A 21,824-nucleotide genomic window follows, 5' to 3' on the forward strand; every position below is an offset into this window, starting at 1 on the left:
ATGCACATGGGGAGACCCGTATTCTCAGCGGGGAAATTTGATGGGCTCCTTATGGTTTGGCATTGGGGACCGCAGTCAGCAGACTGCGTAGGTCAGCTTCATTCCCTTGTTGCCTCCAACCCTCTGTTTTGGGTGTTGAATAAAGCTGTGGCCATTTTAAATGCCAATGAAAAGTGGAGTCTCATCTTCTTTACCAAAGGTGCCCCCTTGCCTGCCAAAAAAACTTGCAGATGTCATCTCTGAACCTCTGTCCATTATTTTTGACACTTTTTGGAGATCAGGTGAGGTGCCAAACAATTGGAGGCAGGCAAATGCTGTCCCCATCTTCAAGAAATGGAAAAAGGAGGATCCGGGTAATTATCGACCCATCAGCTTGACATCAGTTTTGGGCACCCCAGTTGAAGCGGGATGTTGACAAACGGGAACGTGTCCAGAGGAGGGCAACAAAGATGGTGAGGGGTTTGGAGACCAAGACATATGAAGAAAGTTTGGGGGAGCTTGGTCTGTTTAGCCTAGAGAGGAGACGACTGAGAGGGGATCTGATAATTATCTTCAAGTATTTAAAAGGGTGCCATATGGAGGATGGAGCAGAATTGTTTTCTCTTGCCCCAGATGGACAGACCAGAATGAATTGGATGAAATTAATTTAAAAGAAATTTTATCTAAACTGTTCCTGACAGTTAGAGTGGTTTCTCAGTAGATGAGCGATAGGGATGTGAGTGTCCTGCATAGTGCAGGAGGTTGGACTAGATGACCCATGAGGTACCTTCCAACTCTATGATTCTATGATACTTCAACTATGACCTTGACATCTATTTATCCTAATTTTTTAATGTTAGTTTTATATGCCAATAAAGGATTTCTGATTCATAATAAAACTATTTCATTATTATAAAGAAAACTGTTGTTGAGAAAGGACAAAACCCTCTTCTAGAGTCTAATTCAGTCTCTGATTTGGAAGCTAGTAGTAACTATGCTGTCAGTAGCCACACCTGTTTCTGCCATACCTTCTTGTTCTTCAGTGTTCAGCATCTAAAGTATCATTAATTACTTTTATAATATTATGCATAGGCCCAAGGGTCAGGCTTCCTTAATTGCTCATACTAGTAGGTTAATTAATGTAGTCTTCTGAAGAAGAGTGCCTGGAGGCACAGTATATGTTTATAAAAATTGAGAAACATTCAGGACGCATACACCAAAGTGTAGCTTGCCAGATTGATTGACGCACTTAGAACAGGCCTGTGTCAGATAAAATTGTAGCCAGCTAATTTAACAGCAGGCTAGTTATGTAAAGAAGGAAGAGGTTGCTAAGTTTTTCTTCAGTCTCCATGGGTGATATAAACCAAATAGAAACTCAGTACATATAAAATAAGACAACAATACTAAAGGCCAAACTAGACATGCTGGTGTTGCCAGGGGCACCACGAGGATGCGGCCTCCATTTTAAAGTCACTTAAAAATTCTGTGAGGGCAAAATTTTTCTGAAGCTACACCATGGTGTTCTTTTCCAATGATGAAATAGCTACATAGTAGGGGTGGTGCCCCTTGTAATACTTGATAGACTCGGGGGAAATAAGACGGCCTCAGCCCATCATACTGCAGATACTCCACAGCATAATTTGATGACATTAAAATGGAGTCAGCATTCTTGGGGAAGCCATTAAGATGCTATCATATCTAATTTGCCTTAATTCCTTAATTAATTCAGCCGACACAGGAGCATACCTAGCATAAATTGTGGCAAAGGGACATGCATAGAATCTAGGATTTTGGCCATCCCCCAAGGAAATAATCCAATAGCAACAACTTGTTTTGTTCCACCAAAGAAGAGTGAAAGAATAATTTTGAAAATTGCTCTTCATTTTTTACCCCACTAAGGATGTACATTCAGATATTACCGAATAAAAAATTGAACTAAGGATAGACTGTCTGATAACTCTGAGAAGGATAGCTAATCAGAATTAAATTAATTCCAGCATTCATATCTAAACTCATTAGATCATTATTGGTTGTTGTCTGCCTGTGTTTTGAAATCCCATGGTCATTTTCTCTGACTAAAGAGATTTTTGTCAGCAGATTGTAGCTTCCTCAGCTGTCTCCTCCTAGCGAAGTGCTAAATACCCTCTGAAACACAGCTTTGGAGTGCCAGCTTTGAGTTCAGAAATTTCTGGAGATTGTGGGAGTGGAGCCCGGGGAAGGCAGGATTTAGGCAGGGTATGGAGTTCAGTGGGCCATAATGACCTAGAGTCTACCCTGCCAAGCAGATATTTTTCCCTGTGGAAATAATCCCTGGAATCAGTTATAATTCTTGGAGGTCATTGGATCCCACTTGAACATTGGCAACTCTAGTTAGGGAAGAAAGGTTTGTTATTGTTGCAGGAATATGCAAGATCTGTGGAATGCATTATTTAACTGCATGAAAAGAATATCCTGCAGGGGGCATAGGGGGAGATGTATTTAGCATTATTAGAATAGGAACGGCAAGGAATTTTTCAAATACTCTTGTCCAGTGTCATGATTGAGCACACTTCCTTCCGGCTTGCCTCCTGAACAGACAGAATGTGATTCAGAGGCAATTAGACTGTAGGATTCTCTCTCATTTCTCTTTTTCTCCAAGGAAGCAAGTTGTTTCTTCTGCAGATACTGTAAATACATTAATTTAAGCATAGGGCAGGAAGAAAATGGTTGAAATGAATGATGCTAGTACTATGTTCATTTGCGTGTAAAGTGTTTAGAAGATCTTGATGTTTCTGTTTCAAAACAGGCTCCTGCCCGGTGCCCACATTCAGATTCCTGTGCCACAAAACCACAGATGGGGGTTCATTCACCCTAGCTGACTTTGGCATTCTTGCCCCAGCCCAAAGACTTTTCCAAAGTTACCTGACACGTAGTTCCTTCTATCCTTGTTCCTTGTAGTAAATGTAGCCGTTCACCAATGAGATAATCTTCATTCATTTCTGGAGGGGGAAATTTTAAAATTATAAATTTAATGACACTGAGGTAGGTTCACCAACCCCCATGTTGTGTCTGGATTCCTATTGGAACTACTGTTCTCCAGACTACAGGGACTAGTTCTACTGGAGGAAATGGCTGCTTTGGAGGGCAGACTCTGTGGCATTATATCCCTGCTGAGCTCCCTCTCCAAATCCCATCTTCCCCAAGCTCCACCCCGCAAATATCCAGGAATTTCCCAATCCAGAGTTAAGAAGATTACTTGGAGGAATCTATTTTTTAAAGCACAGTTGTTTCAGTTCTACTTCATAAGTTCAATTTTTTCCAGTTATTAAATTAACTCTACATGCTTAAAGTTATACCTGTAGTTCAGTGTTTTGATTCATCTGGATCTCATGTTCTGTGGGGTTCACTACTGAATAATTACACCAGATATCTGCGGAGATAAGTCTCTTTCCACAGCTTGGTTGTTGGGAGCATTTAAATGCCTCCACTCCCAGTGCACAGCCTGACAAACAGCTGATCAGCTATTTGCTGGGCTCTGTGTTTGGGGGGGCACGCTGGGAGGAAGGCATTTAAATGGATCTAGGACAGCTTAAATGCCTCTCCACATTGCAGAGTCCAACTAACAGCTGAGAAATCTATTTGTCAGGTCTTTAGATATCTCCCCATCAGATCCCTCTAAAGCTGTGGAGAGAAAGAATTTTTTAAAAATTAAGGAAAATCCATGTGTGTTTTTTTTTTGGGGGGGGGAGGTGAGAATAAAAAGAGGAACAGTAGTTTTTTATATGCCACTTTTCTCTACTAGGAATGTCAAATTGGCTTACAATTGCCTTCCCTTTCTTCTTCCCACAACAGAGATCCTGTGAGGTAGGTGAGGTAGGTGAGACTGAGAGCCCTTATATGACTGCTCAGTCAGAACAGCTCTAACAGTACTGTGATGAGCCCAAGGTCACTCAGCTGGCTGCATGTGGAGGAGCAGGGAATTAAACCCAGTTCGCCAGATTAGAGGTTGCCGCTCTTAACCACTACATCAAGCTGGCTCTGCTTATAATTTTTGGTTATAAACTCTGCTTATAAAAATTGGACAATATCATAATTTGATATTGAAATAATGAAATAATTTGTACTGGAATTCTCAAGGATTTTATCATAAAAATCATAGACTTGGGACCTCCAGAGTGCAACTCCCTGCAGAATGCAGAAATCACAACTACCTACTCACGCCTAATCCCATGTCCAGATGATGCCCCTCCTCCCCAAAGCCCTGAATCCCTGGTCAGTCTGATCTGGAGGAAATTCACCTTTTGAGGCCAAAGTGGCCATCAGCATTTACCTGTCCATGCAAGAAAGGGCCACAAGAGCCAAGCTCAGACACAATCTTTTTTGCCCACCCACTTACCCACTCAGACATCTTTTTGCCCACCCATCTGCCTATGTTCACAGAATCAGCATTTCCGTCAGATGGCTATCTAGCCTTGGCTTCAAAACTCCCAAAGAAGGAGAACCCACCACCTCCAAAGTAAGCCCATTCCACTGAGGAACCACTCAGGAACTTCTTCCAGATATGAAGCTGAAAATTGTTTTGAATTAATTTCATCCTGTTGGTTCTGGTCCTACACTCTGGCGCAACCAAAAACAACTCTGCTCCATCTTCTACGTCAGCGGTCCGCAACCTTCCGGTTGCTACGGACCGCTGTGCCAGAGTGGGGGGAGAGGTCGGCCCGGGGCCCCGCGCATGTGTGGCAGCCCCAGCGCAAATGCGCACGTGCGAACTTGCGCGTGCGTGTAAGCACCCGGCAGGGGCAAAAACACACGTGCGCGGCAGCCCACACGCGCGCACATGCACAGCGCTTCCACACGTGCGCATTTGCGCCCCTGCCAGGCACAAACATGCATGCATGGCAGTCCGCGCATGTGCGTTTGCGCCTCCGCCATGTCGGCGGCCGCTGCTCCCTCTCTCCGTCCCTCTGGGCCGCCAGCAAATCGGCCGCCAAAGCGGCCTATTAGCTTGCGGCCTGGCAAGCTTCTCTTCCCCCCCCTCCCGAAACAAGAAGCTTGCCAGGCCGCAAGCTAATCGGCTGCTTTGGCGGCCGATTTGCTCATGGCCTGGCGAGCTTCTTGCTTCGGGGGTGGGGGGTGGGAAGAGGGAGCCGTGGCCTGGCGCTGAGGCTGGGGACCACTGCTCTATGTGACAATTCTTCAAGTATTTGAAGATGGCTGTCATATCAAGCTCTGACTCATCTACTCTTCAAACAAACCAAGTTTCCTCAACCCTTCCTCATATGTCTTCAAACCTCTCACCAGTTTTGTTGCCCTCCTCTGGACTCACTCCAGTTTGTCCAGTTTGTCTACAACCTTCTTCAGTTGTGGTGCCTAAAACTGAACACAGTACTAAAACTGAACACAGTGAGGTCTAACCAGAGCAGAGTAAAGTGGTACTATTTATTTAGATTTTTATACTGCCCTTCCATACGGCACTGGGCGGTTTACATGAAATGTCATTGGGTAATTACATAGAACATCATAACATATAAATTAGAACATTTCAACAGAAACAGTAACCTTAACAGAACCCTTAGGTATGTCATATACTGTTGTGCCTGGTGGAAGAGCTCCCTTTTGTAGGCCCAGTGAAATTGAGGGAATTTGGGCAGGGCCCTGATCTTATCAGGGAGCTCATTCCACCAGGTAGAGGCTAGGATAGAGAAGGCTTTGGTCCCTTGTTGATGTCCAACGCACCTCTTTGAGGCCAGTTGGAGGTGGCAGAGCATAGGAATTCAGTTGGGAGCCAGCTGAGTTGTTGGAGTACAGACCACATGTTGAATCTCCGTGATGTATTAGTGAGAATCCTGGCTGTGGCATTCTGCACTAGTTGTAATTTTTGGATTAAGGATAAGGGTAGGCCTATGTAGAGCGAGTTGCAGTTGTCTAGAGGTGACCGTTGCATAGATCACTGTGGCTAGATGTTCTGGGGCCAAGTAGGGCTTGGCTTGGCAGTGGTGGTAAAATGTCAGCCATGCTACCTTTGTGACCTTTAAGGAAAGCATCCAGGATCATGCCCAGGTTCCTGGTGGAGTGAATCACTAGGAGTTGCACACCATCCATTGGCAGAAACACTTCCATCGCCTCACATGATCTGGACACTATACTACCTTTTATACATCCCAAAATTGCATTTGCCTTTTTAGCCACTAAGTCACACTGCTCATTCATGTTCAGTGTATGGTCTAGTAAGACCCCTAGATCTCTTTTACACATACTACTGCTTAGACTGGTATCCCCTATCCTATAATGATGCATCTAATTTTTCCTACCTAAATGAACTTTACATTTATCACTATTGAAATTCATTTTATTCATTTTAGCCCAATTTTCCAGCCTGCCATCATGTATCCTGCTTCTGTCTTCTGCTGTGTTTACTACCCCTCCTAGTTTAGTATCATCTGAAAACTTAATAAGTACCACCTCTATTCCTTCATCCAAATCATTTATGAATATGTTGAAGAACACAGGGGCCAGGACAGATTCCTGAGGCAGTCCACTTGCCACTCCTCTCCAAGAATATGACGAACCATTAAGAAGCACTTTTTGGGTGCAATCTGTCAACCAGTTATCAATCCACCTAACAGTAATGGGATCCATACTACATTTTACCAAGTTGTCAACAAGAATATCATACGAGACCTTATCAAAAGCTTTATTGAAATTGAGAAACTACATCCAAAGCATTTCCCTGATCCAGGAAGGTAGTAAGAGAAATCAGTTCTGGACCCATACTACTTTGATTGATCTACTGATTTTGGCCCATATTTTTGTGCCTTTGGTTCTCACTTCCCCTTATTTTTTTCTGGTTCTTCTGACACTACTCCCCCACTGCTCAGTCATATCACAGCTGACATATAGTGACCCAAAGGGTTTTAAAGGTATGTTCAGGGGTAGTTGTTGGCAGCCTCTGCATCACCACCCTGATGTTCCTTGGAAGTCTCCTGTCCAAATACTAGCCCAGGCTGACTCTGCTTAGCTTCCAAAATCCTCACTATTGGAAGAAAATAAACTGATTTCATAACTGCGAAAACGCACAAGGATAGCAGATATGCAAAAGAACAGATTCCAGTGCTTGTGGATCAACTGCCAAGAAAACAGGAGTAAACTGGGTGTTTGGAAAAGCTATACATTTGTAACTATTTGTTCATTTTATTGGATGTATATGGTGCCCCTCCTAGCAAGCCAGCTATGGGCAGTTAACAACATGAAATTAAATTACAATAGTACCATCAGAAAAGTTAATTAGCAACAAAACCAGTTAAAAACGATTCCTTAAAATTCCATCACCAACAGTATCTAATAGTTGCCAATACATAATTACTCATATCTAGGGGAGATTGCTGCAGGAGGGGGGCAATACCAATGTTACTAATCAACGCGCTAACCCAATGCCTGGTGGAAGAGTTCCCTCTTGCAGGCCCTTTGAAACTGGGTTAGCTCTTGAAGGGCCTGCAGCTCTTCTGGGAGCTCATTCTACTAGGTGGGGGCCAAGACTGAAAAAATCCTGGCCCTGGTTGGGGCCAAATGTATCTCTCGGGCCAAGGATCACCAGCCTGTTAGTGCAAAGTATTTTTTTGGGGGGGGATATATTCAGTTAGATAGTCCGTCAGGTGCATGGGACCCAGGCCATATATGGCCTTAAAAGTTAATACCAAACCTTGAACCTGATCTGGACTTCAACCAAGAGCCAAAACAGCTGCACAAGGACAGGCCTGATGTGGACTATCCTTGGTGTTCTTGTGAGAACCAGAACAGCTGCATTTTGGACCTGTTGCAGTTTTCAGGGTAGGGACAAGGGCAGGCCCAAGTAGAGCAAGTTACAATCGTCCAACCTGGAGGTGACTGTCACATGGAATTCATTATTTCTATGTTCTGTTCTGAAGATAATTTCACAAATTTGTTTGGAGCCGGCTCTCATTTTAACTAAATCTCCTTCATATTATTTTTATTACAGCCCAGTTCCCACATGGCTTTTATACATACAGATCCAAAAATCCCCAGAATACGTATTTTGTTTGGTAGCAAAAGGAACTCTTTTCTTTTGTGGCAGTAGAAAAACACACTGTGTTTTAATGAACTCATCATCCCAAGAATTTTTCAAACTCCCCCTTCCCCCCCAGTTAAAACCACATATACTAGGGACCATCATTTCATGTAGCAGTACATTTCTGAGGTTAAGCACACATTGTGTAAAGGACTACTTTCTTTTCTGTTCCTCCACCTACTGTCTATCAACTTCATTGGTTGACCCTTAGTTTCAGCAGTTTGCACCTCCTTCCTTATAACATGAAAGCTCCTAAACCCTTTAGCTTTTACTCATAGGGGAAGTGCCCAAACCCTTTTCAGTTTGGTTACCATTTTCTGAATGTTTTCTAGCTCCACAATACCTTTTTTGAGACTGGGTGAACCAAAATGTACTGCAGTGTTTTAGATATTGCCACATTGATTCCATCTACCCTGTGCAGCAATAAAAAAACCAAACCCTGCATGTGGGTTCTACTGATCTATAGGAAGCATTTAATACCAGCCATGCAGTTCCTTACTTCAATTTCTTCCTTAGTTAAAATACATTTTTTCCCTTGGGGAAGCATTCCCCTCACCCCCCCCATACAAAAGCCTTGACAAATCATTTCACTGTTTTCCTCTGTGCCCTTTAAAATGTTTTGTAGAAAATGCAAAATCAGCTGAAATGCATTTTGCAATTACCTTCAGACTGACAGTGCCTTCTGAAGTACAAATCATTCTCTTGCTTCTTGGGAAGCTGCCCGATTATGCCATTCACATTTTTTCTATCTTAAAGAGAAGCACAGAAAACAGTTTTCAAAACTGATATTATAATAGTGATGGAACGAATACACAATTAACTTTGGGATAAAATTGACCAACTTTTCTGCAAAATCTTCCAGAGGGGAAAATAGTTGTGGCCAATTGCCATAATATTTATAGCTTGATCCTCACATTAGCATTGAACTGATCCAGGGAGTTCTTATAAAAGGGGCAGTTGAACTCCCTGGGCTAATCTAGTGTACATGATAGTTATACACAAAGTGACTTGGATCCAGTGATCAGTCAACAGAAGACTGCATCTAAACTTTTCCACAGTCATGAAAAATGCCCCTCTAGCCCCATAGAATAAAAATGTTTTACACAGAAATCTGGACCAGGTCTAAATGCAATTTTTACATGGTAAGAAACAATACAAAGGCAAAACACAGTACAGTTTTAATTACCAAATGCTTCATTCTCTGACATGGATTTCTGGATGGACCTAGGAAGGAAAAAGAATGTGGCATAATCAAATATATATAGTTTAAACCTATTTCTCCAGAAGAGTGAACAAGGACATAATACTGTCTTTAAATGATGTTTGAATACACAAAGCACAATGGATATTGTGATAAGATAGGATCTCTCTGACAACAGTTCCACCCATAATAGGTCTGTTAGACTTTCTAAAGTATTCAAGGATTACATGTCATTTATCATATGGTTGGTCTACTTAGGATGAATAAAATCTTTCCAGTCTGATTCTAATTTTCTTTCCATCTATTATTCATCACTAAGCATTCACCCAGCCATTGAGGGAACCAGACTTGTTCAGGTTGTAAATCATTCATAAATCATTGACTTATATTATTCATTATATGTAATGATTGGGTGGCCATCTAGAATACATACATTTGAAAAGCTGGGAGATTGTATTCCAGATCAGGGCAGAACAACCAACTCAATCCCCCCCCCCCCCAGGACAAGAGTATATATTAGCTATAAAGCGACATGTATATGATGAGAGGGGCAATATGGGTTGACTCTGTCCTACCTCCCTTTCAAAAATTCTTATGGATGACCCTTAGAAAATGTTTTGTTCCACCACTACAAATTTGTTTCAGGGCAGGGTGGGGGGGAAATTCCCACAGTGCTCTCTATTACTCCAAAGTCTTTTGTGCAACATCCTGGGCCACATAGAATTTTTTTTTCTCACAAACTCATGAGAGGAAGACTGAACATAAGCTGCTGAAAAGAGACAAATGATTCTTTACACATAATGGTACCCTGATTACAGATACAGCAGACAAATAAAGCTAGTAACTTGCTATCAAAATGCCAGTCCAAAGTATAAATACCAGTTAATTTAAACTCATGGGTTAAAATCCACTGGAAAATACAAGAGAAGAGTTCAGAAACACAGGCCAGAAGAGGGAATCAGTTCAGAATACAGGCTACAAGGTCAGTGATTAACAGTCATGTTACTTGCTGCTTTTAACATCATGCTAAGCACCTGCCAGTGACCTTAGCCCTGCTCCTGCAAACACTCATCCTCATTGTTGATATGGAGCCAACACTATTCTGACAATCTGTCACTGCTGTCATGAATTCCAGTTCCTGACTCATGTTTAGTAGGTATTCTCCCAGACTACTCCCGGGCAGTTGGCTCCTTCGCTTCCTTTGTGGTCATAAATTCATAAATCCCCTGTTGTCCTTCCATCTCCCTTTACATTCCCTTCCTGACCTTGCCAGGATCTGCGAAGTCTCAACACTTGCAACTTTTAGATCAAAGAGTGTTCCCGCTTGCTCCCTTGCTCCCTGTTGCATTTTCTCACCCTCGGCCCCCTTCCACCCCAACTTATTCTCAGGTATAAAAACCTCCAAGGAGGAGATTGGTCCTTTGTCTCTGTTAAAGAGTTTGTTCATCAAACTGTTCCTGTTGATGCCTGTTTGCCTTAGTCTCCTGAATAAATATTCCTTTTGGATTTCACTACAACCGTGGTCTCAAGGAAGTGATTATTCTAGTGACTTTGCAGAGGTGTCTTCTGCCTGGTTCATGACAACTGCATCTTCTGTCTTACAGCTCCTTTCTTGCCATCCTTCTACACAGTTCCTGACGTTCTGGTGACAGGGGAGCTTATCTGACTGGCAGATGAGTCTCTGTTGCCTACTCAGGACTGGGAGATGAAGAGCCATTATACTGGGACCTGATTGCAAACTCATGTCTGGCTCCTCCTGCAGTGTTTTTGTTAATAGTTGTGAGTTTGGATCAGGTCTGCTGGCCATTTCTTCCTACAAGTGCATCACTTGACTATTGGAGCTGGCTGGTCCACAGCATGAATGGGCAAGGGAGAGAAATTCTTGCAAGAGAATTTCCCCCATTTCCTTGGTGCATTCAATAACCCTCCAAAGTGACCACTCTGAATCGTCCAAATCAGCTGCTCCAGGCCACTGCAGCCAGCGCCTCACCATGGGGGGGGGGGGTGCACAGCCATGCACACACACCCCCAATGAGGCCCTGGCTGTGGCAGCCTGGAGTGGCCGATTCAGCCGCCGCCGCGCACAGCCCTACAATGTGCTATATGGTAGACACAAAACCTATGAAACACTACCATCAACACCACTGCTATAACCCCCAATAACAAATAATAATAAAGACACCTCCCTCAATAATCAAAATCATACAATAACAAAAAAAACATTTAGAAAAGACCTCCGACCAGCTACAAATCAGGTTCTTTAGTTTTCTCATACCACAGGCACAAAAATATTATTAGAAATCAAAATCTCACTATTAAATATTTCATTGATCATTCATAATTATAATATAAATCCTTGATTTAAAATATGACGATGAAATACATTTTTACATCTGATAAATGTTCACTTTAGAATATATTTCATTCTTCTTAACTAATTTATTCAACATATCTTAAAAGTAATAAGATAAATGAGAGTATTACTATTGGTTTACAATTTACAAATGGCTCCCAGTTTATTATAAAACTATCTAGCATTTGGTCTCTCATTAATATTGTTAACTTATATGAATCTGCATTCTCTTTAGCCATATCCAACACCAAATTGGGAGGACTGGCAAATACTTTGGAAGATAGAGACAGAGTTCAACGAGATCTTAACACAATGGAAAAATGGGCAAATGAGAACAAGATGCAATTTAATAAAGATAAGTGTAAAGTTCTGCATCTGGGTCAGAAAAATGAAAAGCATGCCTACTGGATGGGGGATACGCTTCTAGGTAACACTGTGTGTGAACAAGACCTTGGGGTACTTGTGGATTGTAAACTAAACATGAGCAGGCAGTGTGATTCAGCGGTAAAAAAGGTGAATGCCATTTTGGGCTGTATCAACAGGGGCATCACATCAAAATCACAAGATGTCATAGTCCCATTGTATACAGCACTGGTCAGACCACACCTGGAGTACTGTGTGCAGTTCTGGAGGCCTCACTTCAAGAAGGACGTAGATAAAATTGAAAGGGTACAGAGGAGAGCGACGAAGATGATCTGGGGCCAAGGGACCAAGCCCTATGAAGATAGGTTGAGGGACTTGGGAATGTTCATCCTGGAGAAAAGGAGGTTGAGAGGGGACATGATAGCCCTCTTTAAGTATTTGAAAGGTTGTCATTTGGAGGAGGGCAAGATGCTGTTTCCGTTGGCTGCAGAGGAGAGGACACGCAGTAATGGGTTTAAACTACAAGTACAACGATATAGGCTTGATATCAGGAAAAAAAAATTTCAGAGTAGTTCAGCAGTGGAATAGGCTGCCTAAGGTGGTGGTGAGCTTCCCCTCACTGGCAGTCTTCAAGCAATGGTTGGATACACACTTTTCTTGGATGCTTTAGGATGCTTAGGGCTGATCCTGCCTAGAGCAGGGGGTTGGACTAGATGGCCTGTATGGCCCCTTCCAACTCTATGATTCTATGATTCATTCATTTACACTTGGTTTTTTCATTTTTCCAGTACTGAACATAAATTATTCTTGCTGCTGAGATCATGTAAAGTAGTGGTATTCTCCTTGCTTTTACTATTTCAGGATCCAAAATATTTAATAAATATAATTATGGTTTAAGTTTCAAGTCTAGCTTCGTTATTTTCTCAGTATATTGATGGATCTGTACCCGAAATGTTTTTGCCTCTGAACACGTCCACCAAAGGTGGTAAAAAGTACCATCAACCAATTTACATTTCCATCATTTTGTTAAACCATTTTTGTATATTTTGGACAATAATACCGGAGTCAAATAACATCTATAAAGCATTTTGTAATAATTTCCCCTTATATTTGTTGCTAATGTAAATTTTATATCTCTTTTCCATACCATCTCTCATTGCTGAAGATTGATAGTGTGTCCTATATTTTGTGCCCAGCGAATCATTGATTCTTTTATCACTTCCTTCTCAGTGTCCTTTTTTAATAACATGTTGTAGATCTTTGTAATTAATTTCTCTCCTTTTTCATATATACATAGATCAGCCTCATTTTTTACATTTTCAAACTGATAAATCTGTTTTCAATTTTTAAATTTGTCATATCATTGTCTATATAGAAACCAATTGCAGGTACCACTTGCTACTGTTATATTTTCCCTCTGTTTAAATTTTATTTGCTGTTCAGAGTAATCTAACAGATCTTTATATTTTAGATACTCCTTTGAGTGCCATTTTCCTTTACCACATAATGCCTCATGTGGCGACACCCAGTATGGAATTTTGGGCCACAACTGGTTCTTATATTTAGACCAAACCCTGCCCGCATTATACAATGATTTTTAAATGTTTAGTGTGTCCCGCCTTTCCCAAACCAAAGGTATGCATGCCAACCAAATTTTAAATCATGACCTTCTAACTTCAAAATGTAATTATTTCTTAACGTTAACCAGCCCTTGATCCAAACATAATTTGCAGCGTTGCAAATTCAATCCCCCTCTTTCTTTACTATCAAATGAATTTATTAACTTTATCCTTGGTTTCCTTCCCTGCCAAATAAAATTTGATGGTTCTTTTTTCAATCTCTAAATGGTTTCTTACAGCAGTGGTCCGCAACCTTTTTCAGGATGCGGACTGGCAGCGGCGGGGAGGGTGCTTGCCCGGCCGTGCATGCCATGCATGCGCGGCACTCCCACGCATGCGCACCTGCGCGGCCAGGTCGCGCATGCGCATTTGCATCATGTGCGACCAGCCGCGCATGCGTGCATGTGCGGGAGTGATGTGCATGCATGTTTGCAGCCACGCATGGCGCAAACGCACATGCGTGGTAGGCTCAGCCCTGCGGAGGCAGGGAGCTGCGGCCCAGTGCCAGGGCCTTCACGGCCTGGCACCGGGCTGCAGCCCGGTGGTTGGGGACCATCGTCTTAAAGGATATTATAGGGATTACCTGAAATAAAAATAACAACCTGGGTAAAATATTCATGCTTGTGCACTCTTCTTGAAGAACTAGAAACTCTGTTTTTTAATTATTATTTTAGCCTCTGAAGCCCTGTACTGAAGTCATTGTCATTATACACTAAACACATCAAACAATGAAAGGCACACAAGCTACAACCTTCTGGAATCCAATCATGTTTTAACACCTGGCATATCTGCATGTGCTTGAAAATAAGTTTTTAAAATCACATGAACCAAATGGAATGCTAATTGATGTGTGCCATCTAATATTTTTGTAAGTTAATTATAATTCTACTAGGACAAGTATTAGCTTGCCTTGTGTCTGAAGCTGAACATCACACGTTACCAACTGACAACAGTCTAGAAAAACGGAGTCCTCCTCATACAAACACAACACAGGAATTCAGATGGTTCAGCACTTTTTGTATTTGTCACAGAGAGACAAATGAGCTTTTAGATGAGATTTCAATGGAAAGAGATGCCACCAGCAGAGCAATAATGTCCTGTCATGGGCTGAATAGAATTTCTTCTTTTTTTCCAGGGCTGGCTCTTCTCTACAAAAATTAGTACCTATCATTAGCACAATCATAACATTGGCTCATATGCATCTTAGTCAAACTGAGCTGCTGTCACGGAAACACTTGATAAAACACAATCTGGCCTGGGGCTTAAGCCAAATCATTTTCAAACTCATTTTTTTCTTGGGATAGAAGAGGGGGAAGCTGCTAGATTATCAAGTCAGTGGTACAAACATGTTCTGAAATAAGTTGCCATTTAAGTCTTTTTCTTGCGGGGGGAGGGGGAATGAACATATGGTTAAACCAAGCTCAGAGATTAAAGACAGTTAGCTGCATCTGAGTTTTTATGTTCTTGCTTATATATTGTGGATAGAATGCTCTGAGAATATGGGAGAATGTGTAGTGTTAATAATAAATTACAAACCTGTTTTGTTTTCAAACTACTCTCTCATTTCCACATTTCTGTGAAGAATATGAAAGCCTAGAAAATACCAAGCCTAGATAATAGCAGATAGAACAATAATATGTACAAAATAAGTGATTTCAGCTTACTTTCTTTTTTTCTTTAATGTCCCTTCAATATCAGAAAATTCCTTTGGGAGAAAGAAAGAAGAAAACAAGTTAGCTTCCAGTTTGTTTATGCACATTTTATTGGATAACTAAAGCCTCTTTGTGGGGATACCCTAAGTGATGGCACTTCATACGCACACACACAAACTTTATTCAGTGTACTTTTCAAAGATTTATTGAGGATTTAGAACATGGATCCTTCATGCCTTATTTCTGCTAAAATACTTTCTTCTCATCTTTTAGGGTTGCCAACCACCAGGAATTACAGTAGATGACCCAATTACAGAGATCAGTTCCCCTCGGAGCAGCCAGCCCCAGGTTGGGAAATTCCTGGAGATTCATGGGGGAAATCTTGGCAGACTGAGGGTTGGCTATGGAAGCAGCCTCTGTAGGATATAATGCCAGACAATCCACCCTCCAAAGACACCATTTTCCCCAGGAGAATTGCTCTCTGGAAAGCAGTAGTAATTCCAGATGATCTCCAGCCCTATCTGGAAGCTGGTAATCCTTGTTCCCCTGGAGAAAATAGCTGCTTTGAAGGATAGAGTCTATTGCATTATATCCCTCATTATACTTCCCCTTCTTAAACCCCACCATCCCCAAGCTCCGCCCCTCCCCAATCTCTAGGAATTTCTTAATTTGGAATTGGAAACACTATTTCCTATCCTTCTCTCCCCTTTCACTGACTTATTGTCTCCTTTTCAGTCATTTACCAACTTACCTTATCTGCCTCCCATCTTCAGAAGCATTATTATTTATTTTCTTCACTTATACCTCAACACTCATCACTGTGGGGACCAAAGCAACTTATTCTCCTCTCCTCATTTGCATCTGCACCTCCGGGAGGTGGGTTAGGCTGAAAATATGTGACTAGCTCAAAATCATCCATTGAGCTTCCATAGCAACCTTGGGATTTGAATCTGGGTCTCCCAGGACTTTTTCTGAAGCTCTAACAGTTACATTACACTGGATTTCATAGGTGTCTGTTATCAAATAGTAGCAAGCAACTGGTCCCAGTTGTATCATGAAGTGAGGTGGTATCAAGTAACCTAGAGGTTGCTTTTGAACCTGGAGATCTCCTAGAGATACGACTGGACTCCAGTCTACAGAGATCCCCCATGGGAAAAAATGTCTACTATGGAGGGTAGACTTTATGGCATTATATCTGGCTGAAGCCTCTCTTCTGTCTTCCAAAACTCTGCCACCCTTAGATGCCACCTCTACATTTTCCAACCTGGAGATGGTGACCCTAGGCCGGGCTCCACTAAGTCCTCCCTCAAAGGCTTTTTTCATGTTTATAGAAAAAATGTGTTGCCCATTCATAGCTCCTGTCACTAGATATAAGAATCCAAAGAATGACAGACTTCTTGTTTGGAATATAAGACTGGAGAGATATAATCATAGAATCACAGAGTTGGAAGGGACGTCCAGGGTCATCTAGTTTAACCCTCTCCATCCACCCACAGTGGCCCCAATTTCATGCCCAAGTGATCCTCCAGCACCACCAAAAATCTCCATAATACAGCCTGGGATAGAAGAAATTCACCTGCCATTCCCCACAGTAGCAATCAGCAATTCCCTGGGCATGCAAGAAAGGGCAACAAGAACCCCCCCTCCACACACACACACACACACACACACAAACACAATCTGCCTAAGTTCATAAAATCAGCATTTCTGTGAGATGACTATCTAGCCTCTGCTTAAAAACTTCTAGAGAAGGAGAACTCATCACCTCCTGAGGAAGCCTGTTCCACTGAGGAACCCTTCTAAGTGTCAGGAACTTCTTCTGGATGTTTAGCTGAAAATTATTTTGAATTAATTTCAACTTATTGGTTTTGGTACGACCCTCTGGGACAACAAAAAAACAACTCTGCTCCATCTTCTATATGACAGCCCTTCAAGTATTTGAAGATGGTTATCAAATCTGCTCTTATTTGTACTCTCTCCTGGCTAAACAGACCTAGCTCTCTCAAGCTTTCCTCATATGACTTGGTCTCCAAACCCTTCACCATCTTTATAGCCCTCTTCTGGACCCACTCCAGTTTCTCTACATCTTTCTTCAGTTGTGGTGCCCAAAACCGAACACAATACTCCAAGTGTCTTATCAGAATGGAGTAACATTAACTCATGTAATTTGAATACTATACATCTTTTGATACAGCCCAAAATCTTGATTGCCTTTTTAGCTACCATGTCACACTGCTGACTCATGTTAAATGTCTGATCTTCCTTAGACCCCCAGATCCTTTTCACACATAGACCGTTTATGCACTGGGAACTTCACTGCCCCAGCTCCTGTGCAGGAGCACAAATCGGGGCCAGATGAGGCGCACCAGACAAAATGCTCCTCCATGTGGGTGCAGGAATAGGTAAGGCAACCTGCCATGACTAAAACTCCAGCCTGCAGCCCAGCATGAAACCTCTAGTGCATAAACGGTAATACTACTGCCAAGATGCGTCTCACCCATCCAGTAGTGATTCATATGATTTTTCCTTACTAAATGAAGAACTTTACATTTATCACTACTGAAATTCATTTTATTCATTTTATTCATTTTAGCACAGTTTTCTAGTCTGTTAAGATCATCTTGTATTTTGATTCTGTCTTTTGGTGTCTTTGCTACCCTTCCTAGTTTAGTATCATCTGCAAATTTAATAACTACCCTCTCTATTCTTTCATCCAAATAATTTATAAATATGTTGAACAACACGGGGGCCAGGACAGATCCCTGAGGCACTCCACCCATCCTCTACAAGAAGATGACAAATAATTTACAAGCACCCTTTGGGTATGATCTGTCAACCAGTAATAGGATCCAAACCACATTTTACCAACTTGTCAATAAGAATATCATGTGTAACCTTATCAAAAGCCTTACTGAAATCAAAATAAACTTACGCCCACAGCATTCTCCTGATCTAGCAAGGTAGTAACTTTCTCAAAAAATATAAGGTTAGTCTGACATGACTTGTTCTTGAGAAAGCCATGCTGACTCTTAGTAATTACAGCCATCTGCTCTAGCTGCTCAAGGAATGACTGATGATTTGTTTTAAAATGTTGCCAGCTACAGATGTCCAGCTCATGGGTCAGTAGTTACCTGGATCCTCCTTTTTTCCCCTTCTTGATAAATAACCACTACATATAACTCATTGGGTTGAGAATCTTACAACTTTATCAATATTTTAATTCACAGCACACAGAAAACAATTTAGAAAACTTATGTGTAGTTCTGCCATCACTATTATATTTTTGCTTCTCCTTAAATGTTTAGTTCATCCCTTTTTTAAGTAGTTGCTAGATTTTGAGTCTTGCTCCCTTCTTATTCTTCTTTTTTACCTTTTTTTGGAAATTAATAAATAAATAATAAAGGGTAAAAATCTACACTTTGAATTATGTCAGGAAACAGATAGATTACCAGTGCAGACTTTTCAGCACAGGGGTAATATTTATTTTTTATACCTTTTATCTACTGCATCAACAATTATTTAAACAAAGAGATTGAGTAGTATAAAATAATTTTTGTTCAGGTGTTGATGGTAACACAACATAAAATAGTAATTACTAGCAAAGATGTGAGAAAGAAACTCTCAGAAGTTACCTATGACTCAGTTCAGAATGAGTTCAAAATAAAATCTTGGAAACTGATTGGATATTGATCAAGATGGGTAGCTGGGTTAGTCTTTCTGTAGCAGTAGAAAAGAGCAACAGTCTGGTAGCACCTTCAAAACTAACAAAATTTGTGGCATCATATATGCTTTCTTGAGTCACCTCACTTCCTCAGATATAGCTACAATGTGAATCCATCTATCCTATGTATTGGAAAGTGAACAAATTTTTCAATATTTTAAAATGGTCTTTGGCTACAAAAATACATTTGAAAACTTGAGAGCTATTGGAAAGTGGACTGGTTTCATATGCCGAATTGCATTTCACACCTGAAACTCCACTTCGGAATATATCTGATAGCTGACTTACATTCTAGCTATATGTGAAAGTTTATACCCTGCCACAACTTTTATTAATCTTTAAGGTGCTACTGGGCTCTTGCACTTTCATACTGACTGGATATTGTATTTGGTTGTGGGTTTTCACACGGTAGTTTCCACAAGTGGTGGAACAGTTCTTCAGTAATATGCAACAGGCATTTGAAATGTCAGAACTGTCAAACCATTATAGCTGATAATAAAATATGCTGCCATTTTTAGCTGATCCTGCAGCTCTCCTTTGACAATTAATGCAAGATTCATTTCAACTCAATATTTTGGAATGAAATTAAGCTTGGTGCTTCCTGCTTCCCAAGATTAAAAAGTCAAATGCTGAGCATAATTTTTCCAACAAGAGCATCTCCTTCTTTTATTTTAGCAGCTGCATGGCAGTAAGACATCCAGAGGGTTTGACTTCTATAACAATGCTGCATTGACTGCCATAGCTGTGAACTATAGTAATCACTGAGCTGAAGGAGTGATGATTACGTATGTGAAGACAGGTCATCAAGTCTAGCTGTGGAATCTTTGTGAATCTTTGTTCCAGTCTTTTCCACAAGTAAGGCAACATAGATGCAAGATACAGTTTAAAGGTAGCAAAGTTTAATTTCTCTTCTGGTCAGCAGTGTATACAAATAGGGTAATCAAACACAAAATCACATGAACGACTAAAGGATAAATAACAAATAACTAAGCCTACAAAAATAGCCAGGCTTTGCAGATTCTTATCCTATATCTTCATTTCATCAAGTAAAACTAAAATTTAGCATAGCATTTATTTTTAAAACCGAGTTTTCAGTCCTTCTAGAGGAACTCAAAATGGACAGTACCTGGTACAGAATGAGACTGTTTCCACACTAGCAATATCATTAAGGTTTACATTTTAAAGGGTTAATTTTTCATCTATTTCTACACTAAAATTTGCTTCTTCAGGTGCAGTCCCGAATTGCCCCTTCACTGCGCAGCAAAGAAATTCCCATCAGTGTCTAACAGAGTCTAATTTGGGGCTGCCCAATGTGGAAATGTGTGCAATTTGGTTTTCCCTCATGCCTGCCATTTTGAGCCATTTGGGCACTCTCCTTTTCTCAGCACCATACTCCCTCCTCCACTCCCTCCCTTCTCCTCCTGGCCTCCATTCTGAAAAATCTGCCTTTTCTTTTAAAAAGGTGTGATCGTGTAACAACACTGTTTCTAAGTTTTTAAAAAGAAGTTTTGCAGTCTTGCACAGCAGTGTTATAATGTTATAACCCAGGTTTTTTGTTTGTTTGTTTGTTTTAAATTACTTTAAGGACACTTTGAGATGGAGGAGAGAAGTGATCAAGGGTGCAGAATGGTGAGATCAAAGTATGCAACAAAAACAAAGGTTCCAGCATGCATCACTTCACAAAAAACACGGGGGGGGGGTTGAAAAGGAGAAGTGAGCAAAGCATGATGGGAGGCTGCCTTCATCGTATCAGTGTGGAAAGCATGTCATGAATTTCAGCCTGGGAAATAAAGGGAGGAAAGGTTAGAGTTGACTCACAGCATCCAAAGGGAATCCAAAGTGAGACTAAGAGAAGGTGTGTAGTGGTTAGGAGTGCGGACTTCTACACCAGTTTGGTGTAGTGGTTAGGAGTGCGGACTTCTAATCTGGCATGCCAGGTTTGATTCTGCACTCCCCCACATGCAGCCAGCTGGGTGACCTTGGGCTCGCCACGGCACTGATAAAACTGTTCTGACCAAGCAGTGATATCAGGGCTCTCTCAGCCTCACCCACCTCACAGGGTGTCTGTTGTGGGGAGAGGAAAGGGGACTGTAAGCCGCTTTGAGCCTCCTTCGGGAAAAGCGGCATATAAGAACCAACTCTTCTTCTTCTTCTTCTTCTTCTTCTTCTTCTTCTTCTTCTTCTTCTTCTTCTTCTTCTTCTTCTTCTTCTTCTTCTAATGTGGAAATGGTCTCAGAGAAAGACAAGAAAAAGATTTCTAAGACCATTTACGCACTGGAGGCTTCATGCCGAGCTGCAGGCTGGAGTTTTACTTGTGGCATGTTGCTCCACCTCTTCCTGTATCCACACTGGGGAACATTTGGCCTGGTGTGCTTCATCCGCCCCCAATTTGTGCTCCTGCACAGGAGCTGATGCAATGAAGTTCCCAGTGCATAAATGGTCTAAATCAGTGGTCCCCAACCTTTTTATCACCGGGGACCACTCAACGCCGGGGACCACTCACCGGGGACCACTCAATGCCTTTTACTGAGGCCCGGTGGGGGGGGGGTAGTTTACTCCTCTACTCTCAACCACTGCCCTAACGCTCTCTGATCGCTATGGTAATGTTTAAACATCCCTTCAAAATAAGATACAGACACGCCACAACAATGAAGTGTGTTGTAAAGGGCTGGGGGGGATGAAATAAAGGGCCGGCGGGGGGGGGGGGAAGAAGGTGTCCTTCAGGGCCCACCTCCAATTAGTCGAAGGACCACATGTGGTCCGCGGCCCACAGGTTGGGGATCGCTAGTCTAAATGACTGCAGTTTGGCCCACTGCGCAGGGTCAATATTGCTTTTTATTACATTTTAGGATGTTCCAGGACTGCGGTCTG

The 21,824-nt window shown here is 41.7% G+C and overlaps 1 protein-coding gene across 3 annotated transcripts in view; it reads right to left on the reverse strand.

Annotated features, from left to right (window-relative positions):
- SAMSN1 (SAM domain, SH3 domain and nuclear localization signals 1) overlaps positions 1-21,824 on the reverse strand; it is a 124,560-nt gene that overhangs the window by 89,075 nt on the left and 13,661 nt on the right. For 2 of the 3 annotated variants that reach the window (XM_077342406.1, XM_077342407.1), the window contains 4 exons: positions 15,245-15,285; positions 9,231-9,268; positions 8,707-8,793; positions 2,881-2,957 (listed from right to left, as the gene is read on the reverse strand). In XM_077342406.1, coding sequence (XP_077198521.1) covers positions 2,881-2,957; positions 8,707-8,793; positions 9,231-9,268; positions 15,245-15,285 — 243 coding nt within the window. Of the gene's footprint in view, positions 1-2,880; positions 2,958-8,706; positions 8,794-9,230; positions 9,269-10,124; positions 10,228-15,244; positions 15,286-21,824 lie in introns of those variants that run through there. The other variant, XM_077342408.1, reaches the window with a different exon arrangement.

This window comes from Paroedura picta, chromosome 6 (assembly GCF_049243985.1).
Source record: "Paroedura picta isolate Pp20150507F chromosome 6, Ppicta_v3.0, whole genome shotgun sequence".
Taxonomy (NCBI): Eukaryota; Metazoa; Chordata; class Lepidosauria; order Squamata; family Gekkonidae; genus Paroedura; species Paroedura picta.